Consider the following 19970-nt stretch of genomic DNA (forward strand, 5'->3'; position numbering starts at 1 on the left):
GAGCGGGGCGGCAGAGGTCTGAACGAAGCGTCGGTCTGTCGGAACGCTATCGGTGGTTTGCAGCTGGGGCCCTTTTGGCAGCCGAAAGGAAACTGCCAGCTCTGCTCTTCAGTGACACAAGTCTTTTTGTTAAATAACAAACCAGCAACATATCTTCTATTAAAAAAACCCACCTAAACCTCTGTATTTATTGTATAATTACTTATGCCAGTGTTTAACTGGAAGGCGATTCAGATTGGATCTGAGTAAAAACTTAAGCGAGATTGGGTTTGTGTTGCTGTTATGCCCGTGCTGTATAAACATGCAGCAAAAAGGCAGAGCGTGTCTGACAGCAGCGCCTGCGCCAGACCAACGAGACAGGGCAGAGTAACTGTGCGCTCCTGGGTTAGAGCAGAAACTAGGTAGTTTGATGGAAGCGCAGTAGTTGTCTGGTTATTGTGTTTGGGTATGTGAAAAACTTTTTTTTTTTTTTAATAGCGTTTAGGTCTCAACTTCAGCAAGAAGGATCTGCTTCTTGCATCGCCGCTTTTGGGGCTCCTTGGAAATGGCAACTTGTGTGGTCGCTGATACATATTTTGTTTTTTTCCTCCTCTTTTATCCTCTTCCCACACCTTCCTTGCTCCCCATTTTCACAAGGACAAGTGACGTTCTGTTGGTTAACACTTATCTTTGCAGGGAAGCTAGTGACTACTTTCAGTATTTCACCACTTCCTGAGTCTGCTTCTTTATAATGTTTCCTTTGCTTCAGGAAGCCATTGTATGTACTCCATGCGTGAGCTGCTTCTCCTGTTTGGCTTTTGTGCATAATAGCCAGAGATCAATGAGCAGTTTCTCACTCTGTGAGGAAATTAGGGGGGGAAAAAATACATATTTAGTATCAAAATTAGCATGCCTGCGGCTGGAGTCGTGATCTTTAACAGTAGCAGTAAGAGCTTTCAGTAGTTGCAGTTGCAGGTGACCACGCACGTTTCATTTTAAACACTATACTGCTTGCTGTCAGACCAGTAAGTTCTGAAAACTCCCAGACTAACAAGTTTCTGTGTTTCAAAACTTGTATGAGCTGGCGTGGGGAGTTTGGAGGTTTTTTTTTGTTTGGGTGGGTTTTGTGTTGGTTTTTGTTGTTGTTTCAGATTTATTTTATTTATTTTTTAGTTCATGTGAAAATGAAAGAGCGTGTGTTTGTGGGCTGTTGGATACTGTTTGTTTGACAGTAAAATACTCTGCTTTCAGAACTTATTTTTTTATGTAGTCCTCAGGTATTTCAGGGGGTTTCTTGGTCGACCGCTCTCCGGTGTGGTAGCGGTGGACTGAAACAAATGTGGTTGATCTCATTGCATTGTGTACGGAATGACCCTGAAAGTTGTACCGGGGGCGAAGCGAAGGATCACAGTACATAGCATGTTAGCAATGCACTTAAAAGTGGGTTGAACCAAGCAGTGTTAATATCGTGAGAGAGCCAGATAGCTGTTTCCTTTCTCTTTTTTTTTTTTTTTTTCTTACCCCAGATAGAGTTTTCCTAGTATGTGTCCAGGCCCACGAGGTTAAGATCTGAACTTCCGATGTTAAAAATGTACAGGTAGCATCAGTATTGCCTCCTTCCTCCCAACAAATGTATTCCATGCATACTGTAAGGCATCAGGGAAGATGATGTTCCCTTTTGCATGGCTTTAGTATGTATGTATCCTTCCATTCAAGATATTGAACTTTAGCAGATATAGTCAATAGCCGCAAGACTCTGCGGTGCTGCGTTGGGATTTGACCACCAGCGTATACATTCTGAGATGCCTTTCCACCAAGAGGAACTGTAGATTTGTGTGCCTGACAAATTCTGTTCTCTGTAATTCCCAGTCCTCTTTTGCTTTTGGATGCTAATAATATTAGGTCCCCTGGTCAGGTGAAATAAACTTAGTTCATAATCAATTTACTTTATGCTAAGCCTTGTGTATGTTTAAGCAGTGCTATTTATTAATCTGTTCCAACAATGCCCATACTGCCATAAAATTGAATGTAATAATTTCTCTATTCTTACGTATACAGGCAGCTGAAGAAGTTAGATGAAGACAGTTTAACCAAACAACCTGAAGAAGTATTTGATGTATTGGAGAAGCTTGGAGAAGGGTATGTGTTCTATTCCAACGTGGCCAATGTATGTTTCCCTGAGAATAAATCTATGTAATGGGGATGTGTTCAGTGGCCTCTGATTTTTCACTTTTGTCATGATCATATTACTGCAAAGTTACGTACTAACATAGTGACAGTGTTTAGTTAGTACCAGAAGAAAGAATTCGTTTCCCAAGAGTAAGATAGCTTAATCCAAACAGTAGCTTATGGCTCAGCAGTGGGGAGTTAAAACCTTGTTGAAAAGTGCCCACCTGGAGTTGATAGGGCTCTGTGGGAACTCAAGAGGTTTTGTCGTTCATCCCTGGTACCTCTTGTGGAAGATCTGTGTGGTGGAAATGAACTTCTGTTGCATTGTGCCACTTGGTAAGGTAGAGCAGCATGGGAATGCTCGATGAGTGACACGTTTGCCTTCTTAAGCAGTTCATTTGAAAAAAACTGCGTTGTAAATCTGCCTGGCTGCTGTAAGGAAAGAAGCTGGAAATGAGACAGATAATGTCTGACAAGAATGAGCAAACCTCTCTGACCAGAGCTGTAGTTCTTACTGGTGCTCAGCTGGTACTGTGTGCTGGAAAAAGAGAAAATTGTATTTGGATTTCTGTAAATGGCCCTTCCAAAGCTATAGGCAGTGTAATGATGGTTGGCTCATTTCTGACCGTCTCAGTGTGCTGTGACTTATTTGTATTATTGTAGTGTTTAGAACCTAGTGGACTGATTATTTACATTAAAATACAAAATATTTTTAGCAGGATAGTTAATTTTTTAGCTGATGTCTGCACTTGCAAAAAGCAAACCCATAACATTTGCATTTTTAAAATGATATTGTATTCAGTGTTTGTTTAATATTTTGTTTCATAGTTCCTATGGCAGTGTGTTCAAAGCCATTCATAAAGAAACGGGTCAAGTTGTTGCAATTAAACAAGTTCCCGTGGAATCTGACCTGCAAGAGATTATAAAGGAAATATCCATAATGCAGCAGTGTGACAGGTAAATGTATACTGCAAACCCCGTTACTGGTATGCAAAGAAAAGTATTGTCTATGACCTGGCATTTAATCAAATAAAAGCCATGATGTTGCCTTAAATGTTTTTTAAAAGGCTGGACTTATACGATCAAGTTACCTCATATCAACTGAGTCATGTTAACTGACCATTTGGGTAGTGTTAACCCAAGCAAAGGTAAGACAACAAAAATTTAGCTTCCACCGAGAGAGCATGAAGCGAAGTTGAATAACCTTGCACTTGCTGCCCGCAAAGAGCCAAGCGTCTGAGCAGTTGCTGCGGTTCTCCCCGTGCGCCGTCACTTGTTGAACAGTGGTAACTTGATTGTGCGCTGGAACAGTAGTTCCCAAAGGGGAAATGACTTCTAAACAAGTTTTGATATGGACATAGAAAACTGTTAGAAGAGGGGTTTTTGTTTGTTTGTTTTTAAGGGGCACGTGGATGAGAGCCTCTAATGCATGACTGCTCTTGCATGTGCTTAATCTACGTGCTGTCATCTGCTTGGGTGGCAGAATTGTCCTTCCCTGCCCTTTTCTGCCTGCGCAGGTTCTAGTGCGGTACAAGCTGTCTGCTGATCCGAGCATCCCCAGAATAACTTGCTGGCAGCTCTGCAGGCTTATGGTTGGCTCTCTGGGTTGCCTCTGCATGTTTCTTATGGGAAAAGATGTTGTACTGACTTAGCTGATGAAGAGCTTGTGGGTGCAGAAGACCTCCTCTTAAAAGTGCATCCTAGGCTGAAAGTTTAAAATACGCTAACTTCTCTGGTATTAAGAATCTAGCCTGTAGAAACACTACTTTGATGGACTTCAGGCATGGAAAACCATTTAAAATAAATTACATTAGCAATATAAAATTATGGTCCCCGTCACTCTATTGCACTTCTTCTCACTATCTCTAAATGAAGGTGACTGGTGGCAGACAACAAAATGAAACTTTAAAAGAATTTGTTAGTGAAAAATCTTACTGTGTAATTTGGAAAGCATTGCTAGGTGTCTCTAAATAAGGCCCAAAATGAGACTTTACAGTTATGAACAGCAGAGGGAGTTAATAACTGGAGCATCCCATTTTCTGCGCAAGCATTAAGGGGCACTGTGCGGTGTGACTGACTTGCTAGTTTTACAGTTTTTCATTAGAAACTATTCAGCAGAGAATAGATTAAGCACACTTTTGTTCCTTAACTCTCTTCCCATAAAATCGGGAACGGTCTTTCTGTTAGTTTTCTGCTTTACCTTTTCCGGAGGACAGATGCTTATTCTGACCGACATACTTTACTAGATTGTTTGCGTTTTGGGCAGCCAGAGAGCTGACCGTGAGACAGTCTTAGGTTATACTGAATTCCTAAAATACATCCTGGACTAAATTGTAGAAACAGGTAGGTGCATGTGCCAGCATGGGAACATTCCTCTTAACGAACATTATAGCTATTTTCCAGCAAACTTTGGACCTTATTTAATGTTCCCATTTGGTTGCAAATGCTCTGCAGCAGCTTTACGAGGGACTGCCGTGGTTTGTTTCTCATTCCCGTGTCCTGCCTTCTTGCTTGCCATAGCACTGACCTTGTTGTAATGCGGTTCAGGGAGCTAAACCCGACTGAAGGCTAATCGCTCCTTATTTCTATCAGATTTCTTTTCAGACAGTTTAGCTCTCTGAACTGACTTACTGACGGGTCAGATGAGCACCGCTGTGAGGAAGAGGCTTGGCAGGACTGCAGCGGCCCTGCGCAAGTGCAGGTTGTTTTGGAATACTTTTGATCAGGGTTTTAGTGTCGCTTAAACTCTGAATTTCTAAAACATACTTAGGGACTCCACAGTGTTTTTTTGTCATTCAGTTGTGCTGGTTACTGGTATTTGACCCTTTGTTTTCTTCTGCTTTTTCCACATTTCATAGTCCTCATGTGGTGAAATACTACGGCAGCTATTTTAAGAACACAGACTTGTGGATAGTCATGGAATACTGCGGCGCTGGATCTGTGTCTGATATTATTCGATTACGAAATAAAACTGTACGTCATGTCTCCTTTGAATGTCTGAATGGGAAGTATGGGTGTCCAGCAGCTCAAGGAGGCCGAGTAGTTTGTGCGCTGGCGTTTGGGTGTAATTCTCTCGGGGTTCAATGTGACGCAATTGGCCATGACTTGAGATTCAGGTCCTTTGTTCCTCTGAAAATGGGAAGCTGATGACATTGGTCGAGTTTTGGTTATCTGGATACTGTAATCGGTGGAGCAGATTTTGGTTTGTTGGCTTTCCTGAAAACCCAGACTGATTCTGAATAACGGACTCTACTTTGCCTTACGTTGGTTATTGCAGGTTAAGAATTAATCGTTGAGAAAGGGTTTTGGTATGCAAAATATGGTACTTGTGTATATGTATGCTGGTTGTAGTCTAATTCTACTACATAATGCTGTAAGTTGCTAACTAATTTCCCATTAATATTGCAACCTTTAGTGAAGGCAATTACATGGTAATTAGTGAATCTCGGGAAAACATAGCCTGAAACACAATAGTGTTACATGTCAGCAACTGGTAGGTTGGCAGTAACTCTTTTTTTTTTCCTTAGCTCACAGAAGAGGAAATTGCTACAATAGTACAATCAACACTGAAAGGACTAGAATACCTGCATTTTATGAGGAAAATACACAGGGACATCAAAGCTGGAAATATATTGCTCAATACAGAGGGACATGCGAAACTTGCAGATTTTGGAGTGGCAGGACAACTTACAGTAAGTAAACCCAAGATGGTTATGTACACTTCAGTTTATCTTTTTAACCTGTATGTGAGTGTGATGTGCTTGTGAAGACTTTGAGAAATTGTGCTAAACTGCTTTTTAGCACTGTACATCTGCATAATGAGTTACTAAACCAGCAACACATTAAAGCAGAGCTTCCCCTGTGGAAGCTGCTGTGCCTAAGTAATGGTTTGCAGTAGCGTTTGCTGTTTTCTTCATGATATTTGTAACTTCTGTGAGCACATTTCAATTCCTCTTTGCAGCCCTTCGTATCCCAGTCTTGCTGAATCTAATAATGTGCGTGTGTGCAAGTGAAAAATAATTAGGGTGATAATTCATTAATGAATGTTTGTGGCTAATGCAGTTCCCATCGTCCGGATTTTTATCCTGCTCTTCTTCTCAGGACACCATGGCAAAGCGGAACACAGTTATAGGGACCCCATTTTGGATGGCTCCAGAAGTGATTCAAGAAATTGGGTATAATTGTGTTGCAGACATCTGGTCCCTGGGAATCACTGCAATAGAAATGGCTGAGGGCAAGCCACCATACGCAGATATTCACCCTATGAGGGTAAGGATTGTGGCCTTTTAAAATGCATTGCTGTATGGAAAGGATTTGCTATTTGCTATCATATCAACATACCATCTTGCTTTTAACCTAGAGTAAATGATTTGTTTTCTGTCAGTTCTTTGTACTGTTGATTAAATGAAATACAGGTCTTTGAGAAGGAGAATCTGCATGGGAAGGAAAATCGCAATCCTCATCTAGTTAAGACATAGCTGAAGCTCCCTGTGAGGGGTGTGAAGAAACATATTTTCACCTGTATTATCCAAAGCAATTTTTTTAATGCAAGCACAAATTTTTAAGACTTAAAAATGGCAGATTCACACCTTTTGGGGCATATAATGGCTCAGACAGAAGTGTCAATACCTGGTGAGAAAACTTGGATTTCTTGCTACTTGAGCAAATTTGTGTATAATATTGGCACAAACTTTTCAGAAGCAGCAAACCTGAAATATCTATCGTTCTTTAGTAGTGGTGTACGTTAGTGTGTATCTATGTTGTATTGTTGGAAAGCTTTAAACTTTGTTTGGAAATCTGGAATATTCTTGTGTTTTCAGGCAATTTTCATGATTCCTACCAATCCACCTCCAACATTCCGGAAACCAGAGCTCTGGTCAGACAATTTTACGGACTTTGTAAAACAGTGTCTTGTTAAGAGCCCAGAGCAGCGTGCCACTGCAACACAGCTTCTGCAGGTCTGCCTTTTCTTACAAGAACGTAAGCTCTAGCGAAGGCTTGCTAGGGTAGGCAGTGCTGCGTGTCAGTTGTGATGTTGCTTTCATTTCTTGCTGCTCCTGCTCACTACAGATTTTACTTTTTAATATCTCATTTTAAAAAATCTTACACTCAACTTCAACTTTTCGGTTCTTTTCTGAAGTCCAACTTCCTGTCTTTGTCCTGTTTGTTTGGTTTTGGAGTTTTTTTTACTTTCAGTTTCTCACCAGCACTGCCAAGATACTGCCTCTTAAAACACTAAAAAGGAAAGGCTAAATGAAAGTGAGTGCTCAGAATGGGTTAGGCATGGTGGTGATCTGTGTAATTGGTTCTTGACAGCTAAGCTAAGGAAAGAAATTAGTAGGGTTGTGGGAGGAGAATGAGCCCAAGGTCTCACAGCAGTAGTGCCTTTGGACCATGTTTGGAGGATGGAAGGTCTCCCTCCTGGGCCAAACAGAAGTATTGGATTTTATTTTACTAATGTATTGAGTTAAACCTTAATTTTGATTGGAAGGAGGCCATAGTAACAGTGTTTTACTGTTATTCTGATTCGGATGCAGTGCTTATTTGTTTTTAAAATACTTCTCAGCACCCGTTTGTTAAAAGTGCCAAAGGCGTGTCAATTCTGCGAGACTTGATTAATGAAGCAATGGATATCAAGCTGAAACGTCAAGAGGCGCAACAGCGTGAACTAGATCAAGATGATGAAGAAAATTCAGTGAGTATTTAATAGCAACAATATACAAAGTCCAAACTTTTGCTCTTTTCATAAGGCTTAGCTGCTTTGGGTTTTGGTTTTGCAATATTTTGTCCAATTGCCTGTGGATTTGACTTAGTTCTTGGGTTTTGTACTTTTAGGATTTCTTAACCTAATGCTTGGTCTCTGCTCAATCTTTATATTTGAGTGGGATAGCCAGCATGGATGGCTTACTGTTTAGCTTATAGCGTAGCTAGAGACTGGTGATTGAATAAGCCTGCAAAGTAGTGTGTGCAAAAGACTTGATTCGTTTTCTCAGTTGGTTTATATTATTTATGCAGTAATGAGAATTTTTCATTGTCGATTCAGTTCTTAGACTGCTCTCCTAGTATAAAATAATAATATCATCTGTGATGCACTGCGATATAAGTATGTTATGTTGTTTTACTATTGTGCTTTAGAACCCCCCTTATAGAAACTTTCTACTACACAAGAGCAACCGACAGAAACCCGAGGTGAGGGCATGACAAGTGTTCAGGGGATTGCTGTGAATTCCAGTTTGGGCTCCTTGTTTCAGTGGTTACAGCATGTGAATATGGAAAGCATGTTGAAGGCTGGTTTTTTTGAGCCTGCCTGCTTCAACCTGAATAAATGAAACAGGCAGCAAAAGGCATTGTATGCCGGAGTCCTCTTCAGAGGTTAGACTTGAACAGCATGGTCCACAGTATCTATGCTGAAGACTTTGTTTGTCTAGCTTTCCGGTTTAGGACTGCCTGTTTGTTCAGTCTGGAAGTAACTTTATTGGTCACGTTGCTGTGATGTTGGCTCTACGAGTATTGTCGCTACCTTCTCTCCTTCATTTCTGACCGATCTGGAGTCACGCTACTGAGAGACAGTGTCTGTGTAATGAAGTTGAGTGGTTTCTGTTGGTGTGTGTGTGTTTTCTTGAATCTTCTCTACTCTGTGTGCGCTAGCAGATAAGTGTTCCCAAGCACTTCCCAAGTGCTGTGGAAATTTCTGCTGTAGTCCTTTGTTAAATGATGTGTAGCTAACAAATTTATTACTTCCTCTCACCCACTCATATCCACATAAAATTACTTTTCCTCTGTTAACATCACGTGTAGTTTTCTCCTTCTCTTGCTATTGGTTTTGAGGTTGGGAAGTAAATTATATAGATGCCCTTGACAGAGCAGGTAAAATGTATGAAACACCAGAAGGTGGAGGGGTGTACTTCTTTCTTTCAATGATATTTGAGATGGGGTATTGCAGTTTGATGTGCAAGATGTGTGTTTTCGCTCTAGCACTAATACAGATCAGTAAACCCGTGGTCACACATAAAGAACTATGAACTTCATTTATGTTATGTTACAAACAAAACATGAGCATCTCATCCAAGGTGAGATGTCTAGGAACTCAACTGTAAACCTAGGAAGTGACTTCTGATGTTGTAGTTAGATACGTGGTCCCACGTTTCCAAGAAACTTAATAGATTGTGGAAACGTTGACCTCATTCTTCATGAAGTCCTCGTCACAATATATACTTGGTGTAGCCCACACCACCTAATGAAACTACTGCCTCTGGCTAACTATCTGCCAGGAAGTTTTCCTACCGGAATTTGTTTCAGGAGCCTATGTTTTCTCACAGAGTCAGTCTCTTAAGTCTTGACAGCAATAATCCAAATTCCTATAATATTAGTACCTGTTAACAAATGGAAAGACAAAAAATAATTTTAATCTGAAAATGATGACTGGACTTTGATAATTTCATTCCTCTTTAAAGATTTGCAAATTCAGTTCATTTTTCTTCAGTGCTTCTGAAGTTTACAGCAAGTAAAAATACCTAAATGGTAAAGACAAACTCCTAAAGCATAGGGTGGTAATTTTTCTTCAGTGTGCCACATGCACTCCAGACTTAGACCTGTTGCTGTCTAGTAACTAATGACTCCTCAGTCAACTGTACCACGTGAGACAGGGTTTTAGGTCAAGTGTTAAAACTAGCAACATAAATAGAAACACTGAGTATTGTATTCTACTCTTACAGACAGGTCACCAGGTCAGAAATGAGATACAAGTTGCATTGAGAAACATTTGCTGATTATTTATTTGTTCTCTTATTTATCAAACTGACTGAAAATTACGAACTTTTCATTACCTGCTCGGAGATGACAGGGAGAGAACTAAGCGCATAAAAGAAAATGTTGTTGGCTTCTGTGTGTATTTGTAAAAAGCTTTGAATTAGTAAGACTTGTCTGCGTTCAAGGACACTGACACTCTTCATGGGACTTAAAAATCTACTTATGGGATCTTTGTACAGGAAGAAGATGAAACAGATTCAGGTACCATGGTGAGGGCAAGTGGAGATGAAACTGGTACCATAAGAGCTATCAACACCATGAGTGATGGAGCCAACACAATGATAGAACATGACGGCACCTTGGAATCCCAGTTGGGTACAATGGTCATAAACACGGAAGAGGAAGAGGAGGAGGGCACCATGAAAAGTAAGAAAGCATCTTTAACTTCTAGAAGATTACTTACTGTAAATCACAGAATCATAGAATTGTTGAGGTTGGAAGGGACCTTTAAGATCACCAAGTCCAACCCTTAACCTAACCTGACAAAACCACTTCTGAACCATGTCCCCAAGAAAATGATGTACTGTGGGCAATGATATGTATTCCCCACCTGCTTTGATATTTTTGGTAGCTTATCATGAAGTCTTTTGGTCGTAGCGAGCTAAAACTCTTAGGTCAGTGCCCTCTGGCAGTAGAGAAGAGAGACCCTTTCTAGGTCCAAGTTTCAAGCCATTCTCTTTAGTCTTGCTCTTGATATTGCTGATGAATTGTGCACAATTTCTATGAGCTTCTGTGCTGATTAAATAAGATCGGATTCTAGCTATTATGGGATCTTTTGTTGGTTCTTTTTTGTCTGCTTTGTCTTTTTCACAGAATGTAGAGAAGGGAGACTCTAGCGAAGGGTTAATAGAAAAATTTGTGCTGCTTTAGAAGGTGATCTGGCTGTAACCTGGCATCTGGAAACAGCAAGTCTGTTTCAGAACTGATGCATCAAACAAAGGGCTACAGCTATGAAATGACAAGTATCTTGCATGTTTCGAGCACAGCAAGGCACGCAGTGGGAGGAGTTAACATCTCTCCAGACTTGGTGTTTCTTTAGTGTTACTTTAATCGCTGAGGACAACTGGATAAACCGTGTGTTGCTGTTCTGAGACATTCAAGTTGAAATCCATTCCGCCGTAAAATAGAAAAGCTTACTAAAGCCACAAGCTTCATCATAGGATGTGAGATTTAAAATGATGTGACTTTGATCCCTGATAGTCTGTGGAAGACCTCACAGCCTGACCTGGAAAAGGGTTAAAAATGTTTTTTTGATTAAAGAGATGGGAGAGCCTTCCTGGAATAGTATGACTAGAAGAAAAAAAATCTTTTCTCAATTGTGGATACTCACAGAAATCCATTCCCATTGATCTGGGTAGTCTTGACAGTATTGAGGCAGAGGGAGTCAGAGATGACTCAGCTGGCCAGCAAGGATGTTTGTTCGACTGAGGAAAGAGCTGAGTCGGGGCTCAGCAGTATTAAAATATGACCATCATAGGCAGGGCTTGTTCTTTTGGCTCTTGCCCTGCTTCTGAAGACTTCCTTTGCCATCTGATTTTGAACCTTTAGCTGTCGTGGGAGAGGAAAAAATTCTCAACAGGAGCTTGAAAAAATCCTTTTCTCAGGCATTTCTGTGTTGAAGGCTTCTTCCATGTGGGGGCCCTCTAGAGCTTGTGGAAAGATACTGTTTTCAAGAGTGAAATTCAGCACAACCTGTTTAAAGAGTTTTGCGGACTTTAGCAAATGCTGATTCAGCACATAAAACCCCAGAGGTGTCAGCTCGCGTATCAGCTTGTGGCAACAATGACGATGGAGTGATGCCCTCGGGTTTTGCGGAACAAGGTACCTCTAGCAAGGAGGTGGGGGGATGCTTAGAGTAGCTTAAAAGGCCACTCAAAGAGTGGGATGTGTTAACAGCCTTAAATAAACCAAGTGAAGTTGCTGTTTCTGTACAAATAGACAACACAGTTAATTTCTCATCATCAGCGTGCGCTGTTCCGTTTCCTGATTCACAGTGACAGAGGTTTTACTGTCTGCACTGGCTCCCAAAGGTGTACAAGTAAAGTGCCTCTTCAGTTTATCTTCCTGTGTTTGACATGTGCTTATCTTCTCACCGTCTTTTTAAGATTGCAACTCAAAAGCATCTAATGCTCTCTAAAAGCTACTGTACAGAGATTTGAGGAGATGCTTTTGCTAATATCTTTTTGCAAGGACATAGTCTCATTTTGAGTAGAATTGGTTATGAGGATATTGCAATGTCTTTAATATAGCGTAGTATCTAACCTCAAGAGGGAGCTCCAGAACAAGCTCAAAGAGCTCTGTGACTAGAAAGTTGAGTTTTTGCTTTTAACCCCCCCCTAGACTTCAGACTTCTTAAAAACCCTGTTCTCCAGCTGTGGCTGTGTAAGGGTATTCAAAGCCGAGCATGCGGCAGAAGTGCTTGAGCAGCTCTGCCTTCTGGAGGCAGCGCTCGGAGAGCCGGGGGGCAGGCGATGGTTGGCACTGGGAACGTGTTGCTGTCGGTGGGGTTCGCCCAGCAGTATCTGGCGAAACCCAGCCGCTCTCAGCGCTGGCTCTGCGGCAGGTTGTGCTGCATTGGAATAACCCGAACCTCCGTTCCAAGAAATCTGATGTTAATGAAGATGATTGTACCAGACTAAAACTTAACTTTTCCTTAACACCTTATTCTCCTTCTTCCCCGGTAGCATAATGCTGAAATTCTTGCTGCCGCACCGAGCAGTTCTCTGTGTGTTTCTTGGACACGCTGCAAGGCAGTGTCTTTGAGCAGCTTGCCCTTCGTGTGAATTGCCTATAGCTCCGTTTTTCAGCTTGCTATTTCCATATTTATGTTCTCTTAACAGTCAGTTAAATTAATTTAACTGTAAAGCTCATCAGCCCGCTGCAGAACTCTCTGGAGCAAGTTCTTTTTGTAATCTTAAACATAAATGCAATAGTCCTGCTTGGAAACCATTGAGTTTGAAGAAGCTTCATTGATTCATATTTTTAAAGAAGTCTATATTTCACTTGGCAACTTGTGTTATGACTTAGAAGAAAACATGTTTTAAGTCAATAAAAAGGTTCTGATTTTTTTCTTGCATGGCATTAGTGATTAGTAGGAGAATTTAGCTTTTCTAGGTGTTTGGGGCCTTATAACCACAGGCTTCCGTGCTAGTGGTCTAGCCCTTCTCCCAATTTAAAAAAATATGTCTGTCTCTTCAGCAGTTTTTGGCTTGGTTTTATTTCTTTTTAATGTAAAAAGTGCTATAGGATGTTGAAATATGATGCTTTAGACAGGATTGTCTTCGAAATTTCGAGCAAACAACTTCCAATAGCCTAGCAAATAACTTCTTGCTTAAATCAATTCTTAACTTTTCAGCCTCAGAGGAAAAACATTCTTAAATTCTAGTATGTTACATTGTAGGGGAAGTTTTGTTTTGTAGTCAATTGAGCTATAATTCTGTTTGCTGAAGTTCTTTCATTTGCTTGGCTTTTTTTCTGGGCACTCAATATATATATATATATATATCCAGGCGGCATTAAAAATGTCACTATGACATTCTGTTACACATTTTGAAAGCGCTCAAGTGATTGCCTGAAACCGCAGATACTAAATTGCGCTGCGACACATTTTACTTATAAATCGATTGCTAACAGATTACTTATGGATTGCAGTTAAACTATTCCAGGAAAACTTTGGAAGTAGCTGAAGAACTATAGATGAACAATCATTCGTAATAACAGACATTTCCACTGTGCTTGAGAGCCAGAATAACTTTTGAACTGTGACTATCTCGGAAATCATCTTTTTTAATTTTTCTATGAGAGAATATATAGTGCTAGTAAATAGCGCAGCATTTTTTACTCTTTCTTTTTTTGCTTTTTTTCTGCTTTATTTGCTGTCGGTCTTTCCATAGTGGAAACTTGGCATGAGTTTGTCTCTTCGATTTAAAGAATGAAACGTAATTTTGTAATAAAGCAGATGAGGATGTTGGACATTGCAATGCGATCAGATCCAAGTGAAACAGGATCTAGTTTGTTTAGTACTAGAATGTGTCTTATTCTCTGTGTTAAAGTGCCTCTTGCTTGTTTAAGCACCAAATAAAATGATACTAGAGAATGTAGAAGTGCCAGCAAGAGGTATGAGCTGGGCTTTCTGGTGTTTGGGTCGAGGTGAATGAAGGATCTGGAGAGGGGGAAGAATTGTGGCCGTGGGGTTTTGTTCATGTGGCACACATTCAGTAACACATCTGGAGCAGAGGTAGACCAGAAGTTCTAATAACGCTCTTGCCTCTACTTTGGTAATGTAATATGAAGGTAAAAATTCTTAACAGTTTGTGAATGTTTAAAATCGAAAATTCTAGGCTTGATTCTTATAATAAAGTTAGGGATGGTTTGGGTTTTGTTATGCTTTTACCATGCCCACGCTGCTAAGCCTGGTTGTGTCCTTTGAAAAAGATATTTCCCCTTTTGAGGGGAGATTGGGGTTCATTAGCAAATTAAATGAGCCGAGATGCAAACTTGGCAATTCCCTATTAGAAAAATGATTCAGTGTGAGCTTGTTAGTCTTGGTGGTTTTGTGAGACATCCAGTGGATGACACTTAAACCTAAACCAGAGAAGTGTTACTGCCAAGGCTCAGGAAACTTTTTTGTCTCCGCTAATTAACCTGTAATTTTTCATGTAGAGCAATGACTGTAAAAGCTGTAACGTGGACAGCAGAATGAATTTGGATGGCAGAAGGTTTATGTGATTGCATTAATATTATAATTGAATAAAGTATTACTGGTATGCAGCTGAGGTAGGTATAGTGGAATATCAGTAGTTGTCCCAAACGGTGCAGATGAGTGTTATCCAAATAGCTGACGCAGGCTCCACAGTTTGTCAGGATTTACATCATGTGTATGTAAAAGATATTGGCTGTGTTTTGCCTCTCTTTTTCTGCGGAGACAATAGCTCTTCGTAGCAGCTTCCCACTACTTAGTGTTATTAATGTCCAGCGGTACATTTCTGTGTTTAAAATAAATTGGTCCATTTAGGCATAACCGGACCATAAAACACTCCTAGCATTATGCATTTAAATAACACACTGTTTATAGAAACACCTACATTGATTAAATTCTTCTCGAACTGTAAGAAGCATTATACTGCCACTCTTGAGGTGTAGAGAATATAAATCTTCACAGATCGGTCTTCCAGCTGTGTTACTTTTTGACTTAATAGCAGCCCTGCTGGCAAACCTGACGTAAACAGCGGCCAGCACAGTTTGTTTAAGAATATCAAGTATTGTTGTAAGAAAATCAAGTATTTTTGAGCGATGGGAGTTGTATATGCTGCCATTTTTGTTGATGGGTTTTTGCTGTGGGTGTTGTTTATTCTGCTTGAATAGTGGTTGGCTATTGGACTTCTGGGCAGTGTGTTAGCAATTGAAATAGTGGTTCTGTGCAGACTGCAGCATGAAGGCAAGTTGTCTGGGGTCTAAGTTGGGTGGTTGTCCACCTTCAGTTGTCCTGAATGTTTGACAAAGCTTTAAGGCGAAGATGAAGTTAATCATCCGTTAATGGTTATGTGCTCAGAGACATTGAAATTGGAGAAAGAGATGTATGTGGTTTTGCTCTTCCTAAGGCTTTATTGTTAAGCATCCCTGCATTTCTGACGGTGGGGTATAGGAAGTAGGGGGACTTTTTTTTGTCCTGGACAGAGGCATTGTCTTGAGGAAGATGGGAAGTATGTCTAACAGAGACCTGAATAGCACACAGGAGTCAGGAGACTCAATGAAGAGACAGAGTAGTACTAAATCACTCAGTAAATATATCTCTGTCCCATACGCATGCATATATTTGCACATACAGGCAAACTGTAGCCTACCTGTCTCTTCTAAGAATAAACTTACTTCCTGCTGGATCAAAATAAACCACGGAGAAGGTTTTACTCCTGAGCAGGAAGGAGGAAAACTGTACAAACTCCTAAATTCCTTAATTGCAAAAGTTTAAAACCAAATTCATTTTTACCAGCAGATTTTCAAGTTTCAGGGGGAAAAAAAAAAAAAAAAAGTACATTGCCATGTTGTTTTCTGGTCTCTCTAGGTAATGAGTTTTCAGATTATGAATATGACAAATGAGTTTTCAGGTTATGAATAGAAAGGGTGTTAGCAAATGCTGACGTGGTTATATGCCATTCAGGGAGCCAGAGCTGTTGCCCACAGGGCACTGGACCTGAAGACGCGCAGCCCTGTCGATGAGGTTATTTCTCATTAAGATTCATCAGAACCTGAGCCAAATGATGCAAAATACGAAATGTTCGCTTTTTTTCCTGATGCACCTTCACGTCTCACTGCCTGTGTCCCGTAGTGTAGTTGCTGGACTAAACTAGCAATGCAAGCTAATGAGGTGAAAGATGTAGGTGTCCACTGAAAATTTGTGATGGAGGAAGAAAGCTGCTTTATATTTATAATCTTTTCTGAGTTTTTATGTAAAAGAGATCCAAAAGGAGGTAACGTGGTCTTAAACAGCTTTCATTACTGTGAGGATTTCCTCCTCTTTCAGAAAGAGTCCTCAATTATATACACCACAGCTTTGGACGAGCATTGCTACTCTTTTCCTTAGATGACTTTGATGTCTCATAGTCATTAAAAGAGATTAGTTAGGATACCTAGCGCTGGGTTTTGCGGTCATTTAGGAGCTCCTTCTTAATAGCAGGACCTGTCAGGCATGTTCTGCTTTGATTTAGTTTGAGATAGGCCATAATTACGCAAAGGCACGTCCTCATAAGCTTCGATAGATATGAAGTGTTATGTGGTCTGCTTTTAATGTGAGGAAATCTCAGCTTGTGTTGCCATGGGGTGAATTCATTAATGATGGAGCACTTTTTGCTCTGGTTGAATAAATTGGCATCTCTGCTCTGCTGCATGAAACGACTCAGTCCTGTTCATACTGTACAAATTATGCTGTCCAGCTGCTAAAGTTCATCTGTGATATCTAAGAAATGGCCTGAAGTGAATAAAGCTGCAATTCCATTTGAAATTTAATATTAATGAAGTGTTGCCTGCACATAATCATCAGGCGCTGTTTTGTGCATCCTAAACGTGTGCATTTTCAGCCTTAAAGCTACATAATTCAATCCAAAGCAGACAGAAGCTCACCGACACTGCTGGGGACGAAGCCTGTTACCTGAGAAGTCAGTGAAAGAGCTATGCTTGTTCAGACCACTAAAATGAAAGATGTCATTGGATGTGAGAACGCTTTAAAAATAAAAATTAAAGGGCAAGGAGGGAAGGTGAATACTGGAGGATGATGGTTTGAATGGTGAAGAGCTGAGGCTTGCGCAAGAGCAAGTGCATATACACTGGCTACCCATAAACTTCAGACTGGAAATGAGAGGGTTCATAACTCTAGGAGAACAGCAAGCCTGTCAACAGCAAAGACAAAGCAAACCAATTGCTGTACAATAGATCTTGATCCCTCTGCGAAAGGAACTGTATAATCTTGTATAGGAAAGCAGAAGACTGTGCTGTTTGTCCCAGGGGATGCTTTCTGGCATTACAGCTGACTAAAGGCAGTGATAGCTCTGCTATCTTTAATGTTAACATAAGGGCTCTTCACTGCATCTCTGCAGAGCTGTTTTGAGCTCCTGCTCACAGGGGTGCCTCTACCTGAGCTTTGTACTGGGCATTCATGATACTTTCCTAGCATAATTCGACTTAAAAATTTTTGGTTTTGTTGCTCCTGACACCCCATTCTCACAAACACCAGTATTCTTCTGAGCTGAGACCATCTGTCTTTCTAAAGATTGCAGCCTTGTGTAATCTTGGCAAACACATATATGTACCAAGTATCATGTTTGATACTACTAACTTAGTAATTGATCGCTTCATTGTTGTTGATTTACATTACCTTCTTTGTAGATGAATTTGTACCATGATGTCCTGACAGTTCCAAGCCACAGCTCTAGCTCTGATTTTTGTGATATAAGGGAGGAAATCTCTCACCGTAGCTTCAAGAATAGGTATTTTAAGTATTAAGTGACTCGAGTAAAGAGCACACAAAATGTGTTCCCAAGGTTATCTTACTGTCTCTCATGACAAGCTTTGTGACTCTAGAATATTCACCCTAGGTAGATAATAGCAATCTCTTTCAAGAGGAAAAAACAACAAAACAGGGCTGCTTCTGCTGTCAAGTTTGAGTAAAGAAGAATAATTTTAGAGAAAAGCAGAAATTCTAGTTTCATTACTCAGCAAGCTTGTTCCAATAGATAGGAGGACTTTGTAAATCCCACTTTCCTTTTGAAGGCGTCCTTTGAAGCTCATGAGCTGCTGAAAATTTTCAATTGTGAGAGCTAATTTGACAAAATCAACAAAATGAGTGCTTTGATTTCTGGGACTAGATGATACTGAATGATCTGGTTTCACAGATATTCTTTACTGCTGGAAGAAAAAAGTAAATCTCTTGCTGGCTTAATTGACTGTGCTATTTCTTCTTTATCATTCTGCTTTCTCTGCAGCATCATATGGAAATGCAAATGGCCTGAAGGCTCTCCACGCCTTTGTCGTCTTTTGCTTGCTGTAAGGAGGTCTGTGTGCTGCAGTCAGCCACCAAGACTTACCTCTTCTGTTCGCTCAAGTATTCAGACAGGTGATGGTTTTGGGGAGGGAGCGCATTGTTTAAGTTTTTCCTTAAAACTTGCCCTCGCTCTGGCCTAGCAGAGGAGAGGATCCAGTATGCTGAGGCCACTGGCTGTTGCTGGTGTTGCCTCGCTGGCTTCTTGCAGTGCCCTGCCTGTACCTGTCAGCTCTCTTTTGGCTTGTCTGGGCTGTTTGTGGTTTGTGTGAGGACTGTCCCCTTTTCCGTGGGCCCACGTGCAGTTGGACTTTTGCTCTCCAGCGCTGAAGGGGTAACTCTATTACTAAGGTGGCCAAGTCCTTTAAAAATCAAAATCTAAGGGGATATTTGTTGTTCACAATTTACAGCGTTCTCTACCTTTGGACCCAGCAATTTCACATTTTTTTCTGTTCTCACACACAATAATACTGACGTCCTTATACTTTTCTAAACGTGACTTTATGCCAGGCAGCACTCGTGAGTTTTCTGCGGAGGGCTTCTGCTCTTCGCCACACCGCAGGCTGAACGCCGAGCGCTCCTGCCAGCGCCTGGGGCTCTGCACAGCTCGCCCAAACCTCCGATTCTGCAGTCAGCTGGACCGGCTCCAGCAGAGCTGTGGTGTTCCATTTGCGTAATTAATACAGCTCCTAAAAAGATGACTGCATATCTAAATGGTAGACCGTTAATGGCTCTGGGGAGTTCTCGCGGCTCATCCTTATAAGAATCTCTTTAGGTTCCAAAAAAAATGCATGGAGAAGCCTTTCTTGTCACCGCGGGGTGACCTTCTCTGGCTCTTCTCTGCCACACTTGTGATCTCACTTTCTGTCAAATGTTCATATTTTAGTCTAACCCTATAAAACTAGGAAGTTAAATGCTTTTTGGCACAGAGACTTTTAGTGCCGTGTCATCTTTCAGCAGCATCTGCTTCTGCAAATAGCAGTGATCGATTTTTGTCTTCGGCTGCCCGTTATCAAAATCTTAAAGATAGAGTGGTGTGATTCTTGTGTTGAATTAATAGCAGATCGTCTTTGGAAAGATGACACTGCTGTTAAGTGCCAAGATCGACGAAAAGAAATCCAGTCGTGCTGGGATGATAGTTGATTTGGTATAGTGCCTTTCTGTCTCCAGGAGTGTTTCTATCGGTCTGGCTGCATACGCACCCCTACTGAGATCACAGCAGCAACTAAAATTTCAGACATCTTAGATCTGTATTCCAGCTGTTTTTCATTTTATATTATCTTTTTTCCATATTTTTTTTTTGTCAGTCAGCAATGTCTATTTTAATCAGTTTAAACAAAAACCAAACCACCACTAAAAAAAGATGCAGTATTACATGTTGATGTGTAGAAATGAACTAAAGTTGGTGACTAAATGTTGCATGCAGTTGAAAGGCCTAAGGTGACTGCAAGGTTAGAGGTGTCCGACAGTGGGTGGGAAGAGC

At 40.8% G+C, this 19970-nt stretch overlaps 1 protein-coding gene across 1 annotated transcript in view; it reads left to right on the forward strand.

Annotated features, from left to right (window-relative positions):
* The window catches only part of STK4 (serine/threonine kinase 4), a 46635-nt gene that overhangs the window by 1819 nt on the left and 24846 nt on the right, over positions 1 to 19970 (forward strand). The window contains exons 2-9 of the mRNA XM_009890872.1: positions 2038 to 2118; positions 2977 to 3105; positions 5007 to 5121; positions 5676 to 5840; positions 6250 to 6417; positions 6969 to 7106; positions 7715 to 7843; positions 10137 to 10323. Of these exons, the coding sequence (XP_009889174.1) occupies positions 2038 to 2118; positions 2977 to 3105; positions 5007 to 5121; positions 5676 to 5840; positions 6250 to 6417; positions 6969 to 7106; positions 7715 to 7843; positions 10137 to 10323 (1112 nt within the window). The remainder of the gene's footprint in view (positions 1 to 2037; positions 2119 to 2976; positions 3106 to 5006; positions 5122 to 5675; positions 5841 to 6249; positions 6418 to 6968; positions 7107 to 7714; positions 7844 to 10136; positions 10324 to 19970) is intronic.

Source organism: Charadrius vociferus, unplaced genomic scaffold (assembly GCF_000708025.1).
Source record: "Charadrius vociferus isolate BGI_N301 unplaced genomic scaffold, ASM70802v2 scaffold280, whole genome shotgun sequence".
NCBI lineage: Eukaryota > Metazoa > Chordata > Aves > Charadriiformes > Charadriidae > Charadrius > Charadrius vociferus.